Source organism: Pundamilia nyererei, unplaced genomic scaffold (genome assembly GCF_000239375.1).
Source record: "Pundamilia nyererei isolate P.nyererei 1_Seehausen unplaced genomic scaffold, PunNye1.0 scaffold00027, whole genome shotgun sequence".
Classification (NCBI taxonomy): domain Eukaryota; kingdom Metazoa; phylum Chordata; class Actinopteri; order Cichliformes; family Cichlidae; genus Pundamilia; species Pundamilia nyererei.
Genome location: NW_005187428.1, coordinates 3,277,983 through 3,285,526, shown reverse-complemented (window position 1 = coordinate 3,285,526; position 7,544 = coordinate 3,277,983). Strand labels below are relative to the sequence as shown.

The 7,544-nt window shown below is 39.7% G+C and overlaps 1 protein-coding gene across 1 annotated transcript in view; it reads left to right on the top strand.

Moving 5' to 3' along the window:
* The window catches only part of nell2a (neural EGFL like 2a), an 84,056-nt gene that overhangs the window by 48,743 nt on the left and 27,769 nt on the right, over positions 1–7,544 (top strand). Inside the window, exon 14 of the mRNA XM_005728254.1 lies at positions 7,280–7,402. Coding sequence (XP_005728311.1) covers positions 7,280–7,402 — 123 coding nt within the window. The remainder of the gene's footprint in view (positions 1–7,279; positions 7,403–7,544) is intronic.

The window sequence follows — 7,544 nt, the reverse complement described above, 5'->3', positions numbered from 1 at the left end:
TTTCAACCCTATTATACTGTCAGTTGTTTGTTATATAACATATTTACAACTCCAAACTTTTTCTAAAGGATTCCAATAGTTGGCTCAGACTTTATCCTCACACTAAGCAAAAAAAAGAAGACGGCTGTCTTCTTTGTGTGTATGTGTGTGTGCAGTTTTCATATGGTGTGTGAATGTACTCTGTGTATGTGTATATGTGTGAGGAGAAAAACGCCAAAGAGAACCTGAGAAACAGCAAACCTGTACGTGGAGGCGGCAGATCCGTTTGTTCGTGATCAAAGTTGGAACCAAAGTCATTTTCAAAAGATTGCGTGGATGATTTGCATTCTTTCTTATATGTCCGTATTATATGTAGAAAGAATGTCTTTGTGTAGCACTGCTGGTCATACCAGCTGGTCATTTTCTACTAGATGGATGCACTGTTGTATGTAAGAGAAATAGAGCCACGTCACATCATTTTATTTTGATATTCCATCGTGCAAAAGCACAACAAAGGAGTAATTTATCTACATTTTTTAAAAAGCCACATTTGCACATGTACTTAGCCAAGAGAAAACACAACATTTATGGATTCAAGGTCCAGACAATGGAAGCTTAAAGCAGTGCTTTAGAGAAGGAGCTCCTACCAGGAAACCGTTCGGTTTGCTAACCCCGCCACTTGCCTTGTAGTGTTTGTAATATTATTATTATTGATATTTATGCTCTCACTGTCTTAGCCCCGAAGCCATGGATGTTCCCTAGATATGCACTGTGTACACTCAGTTGAAGATCATGAAATTATTGGCAATTTTTCAGTTTCTAAACCTAATGAATGTTCTGTATTTTAACCCTGAGGGGGGCAAATTTCCCAAATGTGATCAAGATTTGCAAATTTGTACAATATTTTTTTTGCACTCAGTCAAAAAATAACATAATAATGAAAGCCAACTGAAATATTTATATATATGAATTTCACTTGGCACAACTGATATATTATTATTAATATTATGTAGTATCCAGTAACCTTTGAAAGAAAATTAAACAACAAAAATCAGTGGACAAAGAGGTGAAAAGATTCTGCAGTGTCAGAGATTTACTCAAATGTGAAGAATGCTGCAGGATAATGGGAAGTCATATTTTAAATGGATTATGTAAAAGCTCACCTCTATGTGTCACTTTTAAAATACCATGTGCACATCCACACTTAAGAATAGAATATAAAGGGGGAAAAAATCAGTAATCCTTTTATGATGTAATGTCCCTGTCCTTCTACGCAACTGACACAATGTCATTCATCAGGGATGAGCAGCAGATCTGCCTCATTCCTCAGCAGTTGTTTGCAGCTTGTGATACACGATGCTAAGTAGCTCCCTCTGCGCATCATTTCCGAAGAGGAGGCAACATGCTGCATTTCCTCTGTGCCTGTAATTAAAAACGCAATTTGCACCAATGCAAACGAACTCAGTGGCAGCACAGCGAAGGAGCTGGCAGATTTAGGCTCGCAGACTTCCTGCTGTGCCATTGGAGTTTGAATTAAAGCTGCGAGACTCAGCAACATGATGACTTTGAAACCTCCCATTTCCTGTTCCATTCCTAGCTGTAGTTTCTCTCTTACTTTATTAATGGAAATCAGGGAATGACAGAGCAAAGTTACTTTTTTTTTCCCCAAGTGTTTTTAAAAACAGGCATAAACAAGTTAAAGTTGAGAATGAGGAATAGCATTTTTGCGGCCGCAACAAAAGCACATTCATCTTTTTTGTCTTGTGCGCTTGTGATTTATTTAGAGAAAGAAACATCCTCGCTTACTCAGTCGTTTTTCCACATTACCTTTAGACAGCCACTGTACCTCGTGTGATTTCAATCACTGTGTTTTCTCTAGTCTTCTGAGCTGTGGGCAAGTTATATTGTTTTACCCATTTGTCTTTCTTCCACTGTGTGCTCAGGCCCCAGATTCACAATGAAGATTAATTCCACAAACCCAATGGATTAAATTGTGTCACTATATTTTATGTAGTCTCCTATTAAAATGCCTTCAAGCCACTGTAGTGGAACACACAGCTATGCGCCTCCTTATAAAAGTCAATTTGTGTGATTAAACCTAGGCTTATGCAAAGGCTTGATGTAATGACTTTTCCCCCTTGCTTCAGTCAAATTACCGTCATGATCTCCCTGCAGTTTTATTGGACTGTGTTCTTCCACACAGCTACTATCACTGTCTGATACAGTGTGCAGTCAGTGGTATGGTATCACCTTACCTCTTAGACTAATTAGTAAGCCAAATTATAGTCAAATTAGCTGCCTTTATTCCTTAATGGAAAGTATATATGTGCCAGAAAACACCCTTCTCCTAATGTATACCTGTGTGCTGAGATCAGTACCACCTTGGTAGTCACAGTGGCAGTAACTGACAGTAACAACAGGAAGATGCTAAGTTACTAGCTGCAGGAATCTACCGCTTCTTAGTAATTGAACATCTGCTTGTGTTTGAAAATAGTCCAAAGGGAATGCTGATTCCTCTAAGTTGCTCACACATAAAATATTATAGCTGCGGAAGAAAAGATTAAAGCCCCCCCCCCCCGCACTAGCTGTCGCATGATGTATGTGTGACTACATCATTTATGGCGCCTTTCACCAATTAACAAATTGCAATCTCAGCAGAAACAATGGTTCCAGCATTGATGGACGAATTTCTGCACGCATTACAGTGTTGCATGTTAACCAGTCTGCCTTGGTAAAGAGGATTAAATTGACCCTAGCTCATTTCATGGCTCAGTGTTTATATGCACGATGGTGTATTAAAGGGCTGATCTGCAGATTTAGGCCTGAGAGAACCAGCATGGAACTGTGGTTTTATTTATCCTCAGCTTATCAGGGGGTCAGCGAGCTCAGACAGAAGACCATATTTTACATGAAAACCACCTGCGGTGAGGGAGGTGGATGGGCTCAGACCCCAGCTGGGGGTGGACTGGAACATGTGGACTTTGTGTACTTGTTTAAATGAAATATGTCCAGCCAAAAGCTGAGGCTCTATATGGTTGAGGGTACAGTGAGAGAAGCATGTGCAACTTTCTTTTGCTACTGTATCCTTCATCTTGAAGGTCAAGATTCCGCCTCCTTTCTCCCCCTCCACCCATTCTTCATCTTTTCCCCAAAGTGCCCGAGGTGCTCCCGGCTCTGTGAGATTAGCAGCTAATCCATGAAAGGTAGGGGATTGGTTGTGCTCTCCGTTTAAACGTTATTAAAGAAGGCTGTCCTGAGGTGTGTGTTTTTGCTAGGTGTATATGTGGACGCCTCCCCTTGTTCCTAAGGTGCCTATGTAGTTAGTGTGTGTCCCGGTTCTAATCCCCTGATAACCAGACCTGGGCCCCTGAGGCTGAGGAACCGGCTGAGGCAAGGCGTAAGGCATGGACGAAGGCCACAGGTGGAGCAGGAGGTTTGTCAACAGCAGAGATCAGAAAAGATGACTTTTAATCTGATGACTCAAAAGGTCTTGCAGCTGACATGGAGGGTTTTTTCCCCCTCTTTTTAAAGGACATCTGTATTCTGGTTGAACAACAGGATCCCATGGGCACTTAGACTTAAAAGTTTTCAATTTCTGCTGGTCTGAACAGTGTTATGTCTTTGGCATTTTAAAGGTGCCCTAGAGTGTTTTTGTTGCAGAAGTTGCTAAGAAGTACAAAAACCATAAAAACACTTCTAGTTAAATTCCTCTCGCCTTTAAATATTCTCCTAATCAGTTTCAAAACACAGTAAAGGATTTACATTACAATTTAATTTTGTTTTTGCTTGCGGTCTTTTTTTTCTTTTTCTTTTTGCATCGTGTTAAATTTCCTGGTAAAGAAATAGTACAAAATCATTGACTGGACTGTGCATCACATCATCCAGGTGCAGATGTTAAAACAAAATGGGAAACATATTGTACAAAAATCCCCAAAACTGTGCTCCAGTCCTGGCTTTAAGTTATTAGAGGAACAAATAAATATTGGCTCTTCATCATTTAGTTTTCTTTTTTTTTTTATCGTCTTGGTCACCAAAATAGGCAAACTGAGAAAGGAACAGAAGTTTTTCTTGTTGTAAAACATTATAAGATTGTAGTCTTTTCAAGCTTGGGGTTGTAAAATTAAATCGGAAGTTACATTGTTTTGGGGAAAGCAGCTGGAAGGTCAGACATCAATGAAACTGGTGTTGTTTTGGCAGAAGGTGGATGGAGTCAAGCGGGAGGAGAAACAGACAGCTAGAGAGAGATCCCTGGTGACAGGCTGTACATAATTGATTGTTTATCTGTCTACAGCCTGAGCAGCAGCAGCCAGCGAGGAAATGCTTCTCTCACGCTACCACACACGTACGCATTTTAGGGATTTAGTTGGTGATTAAATTAGGAGTCGCTTACACTGAGTGCAGGAGTGTAATAAGCCTAAATTCCTAAATAACCCAAATTACCAGGAACCAGTACTAAAACTCAAGGGTCATAGTGATGATGCACACTCTGGATTCCCTCAAACACCCAGTGGCTCTGCTGCCTGTGTGTGTGTTCAAAGAGACAGCTTGGTGTTTGCTGCTCTGGCAGATTTGACCTTGGCAAGAAAAAAAGAAAAAGAAAAGCACCTAATTCTCTTTCCTCTCTCCTGTGCTCCTATTACTGTTTTTATATGCCCATGAGCAGACTTTAATTCTGCCCAACAGCAGGAAAGTTGTGTGTGTGTGTTACAGGAGCAGTGCAGTGGGCCCTACTAAGTGCCCTTCAATCCATCTCACACACACTTGCACGCATACATCATATTCTCGATGGAGGAGCTCATCACAATGTCACTTTCAATTTGGAAGAGCCCACGGTCTGCTCAGGAGATATAATGGATTGGGTGATGGCAGGGAAATGGATGATGCGGCTCAGGTCTACCGCAACAAGCATTCGGGTTTCTGATCCTTTCACCTTTCAGGTGCCGTCTTTAAGTCTTGACTGTCTTTACGAAGTGCAAGCATAAAAAAAGCACAAAAGTTGAGCAAAATAAATAAATAAAAAAGAACGCTCCAAAAGTTTACTTCATGTCTGAAGAAAATATATTTGAGAAACCAGCTCAGAGAAGTTTGTTTATTTCTGTCCCCTGGCAAGCTTGAAGCTACCCCCAAATCCTTAAAATAACAAGAAACGGTCCAAACGGTTTACTCCAGATTAGCACTAAAAGCTTTGTATTTGTGTTTTTCAAGAGTCTTAACCCTTTTGGAGAGATTTTGTTGACTGCTTATCCGTTTAGCAACCATTAAAAGTTTTCACCACAAACAACATGATGATATGAATTGAAAAACAAGATTCTCCAGCTGAGAGAGTGAATACTGTACTGTATGGACCTTTAATGAACGGCTTGTGCTCTGCAGCCTCTCGGGCTATGATGGGATACAGAGATGTTAAGTATGGAAAAGAAGATTTGAAAAGGATAAAGTCTAGAAGGTTTTTGAGACTTATTCTGTGCTTGGTAAGCAAGTACATATCAGAATGCAATATTTATGTGAATCTCCCAAATACTATGGATGAGTATTGTTCTTTTGTGTGATTCTCAGAGGGATAAAGATCTGCTTTTATGTTCAGGGGCAGATGAAGGACTTGCATCAAGATCCATCTTCCCGTAGCAAGGGAACGGACTTAAATGCTTTAGAGTTCTTTAACTGTTTAGTGTAGGTCAGCTTCAAATAAGATTTTTTCCAATAACTCGTCATTGCATTATTGCTTCTATGTTTATTTACTGTGTAAACAAACACAGAGGCCTTGGAGGATAAAACAAAAGAAGTCAATAAGTGAGCACAGGCTAAAAACTTCTGCCACTGTATTTTTAATGACCCGTTTGAATCAAATAGTATAACAAAGCTTTGCAATTCTACCGGTGTAAACAAATTTAAAATACCGATAACTCAGCAATGGTAGTTTCTCACTTTATTAATACGAGTAATCGATAGAATGAAGTGCTTGTGAGGAGGAGACCGAAGTGGTGTTTGGTGTAAAACTCAGTACTTTTGTGACACTTGAGCATGATTTTGTTTCAAGGAAGTGTTAAGATCCACCAGCCACAAGCAAATGAAATCACATTTGTTTCAGAACACATCTTCTTGTGACAAACGAAAAAGCAGACACACAGAGAGTGATATCATCAGGATAACGTCTCCCCTGCTGCTTCAAATGGTTTCATTCACAGCACTCCTTTTTTTTAAAGAGGCCTATTTATAAGTTCGGATCCCTCAAGTAAAAATATGACAATTAATTGAGATTTCTTGTCAGCTGTCACAAGACATTGTCTTCCGTAAACAGCTACTTTCAAATTAAATGTTTTTTATTTTAAATTTGTACCTACTAGCCCTAATGGCTTAATTGTTTTCTTCTTTATGTGGCATCATTACATAGTTGCAACTGGACTGTTTGTTTTATTAGCCTTCACTCCAGGTTTTCATTTGATTCTGTTTTGCCACTTCAGTCTTCCCGAAGTTCTCCTCACAGAGGGAAAGAGATTTGTTTGCCAGTTGGATACAGTATGTTGTCACGGGCTGTAGCCATTAGTCAAGCTTGTCAGTGATTCATAACACAGCATATCACTAACTCCACAGTGATGGGAGCCTGGGAGTTCCAGTTCTACGGGGACATTTTGTTAATGCTTGTATAAAACATTTCCTGTGGGTACTTAACACGCCAATTGTGCCAATTGCAACGCTCAAACTAAAGGCTAATGGCTTATGTACTGTATGTAAACTGCTACACAAGGATGAACCGTATTGGTGTGTGCGCGGAAATTAAAGTGTTTATTTTCTGCTATTATGAAGCAGACACTGAGACGTCTCCGTCCCTCATGATGTGCAAAAACAAAAACGGCAAATTGCAGCAAAACATCTGAGACAATTTTTTTCACGACAAATCTTGATGGAAGAGAAAAAAGTGACTCATCCTCCAGTTGGCTGTTTGTCACTGATGTCTTATTACTAGACTCACAGCTGTCTAACTATCAAGTCGTTTAAAACAAGGCACAGTTTGAAATCTTGTCCTTGTTTTTTTTTGTTAATGGTTAGTAAAACAAATTACCAGCTGGCTGCGATCATTTCTGATATTTACAAAGGAGGATAAACGCTCACTTTTCTTTAATCAAGTGTTATTTTCTTGATGCCTGTAGGTCTTTGCAGATGTGAAGACGATTTCTGAACTGTTGCTAGAGTGTTTTCCTCTGCTTATTTGGGAAGATGCTGCATAATACGAAAAGTATACTTTGTACTAGTGAGAAACCTGCTCGGATTGATGCGTGTTTTATTATTGTGTTGTTTGCAGAACATGACGAGTGCCTCAGCGGACTCCACAACTGCGATGAGAATGCCTTGTGCTTCAACATGGTCGGAGGCCACAGCTGCTCCTGTAAGCCAGGCTACACGGGCAATGGGACAGTCTGCAAAGGTAATCTCACCAGATTCATTTTGTTTTGTTAAGTCCTGCTTCACTTGACCACTGTTATTTTTTCCCCTTGTTTTAACAAACAGTGTTTTTCTAATTTAGATGTTGTATCACATACTATATATGTATATATATATATATATAT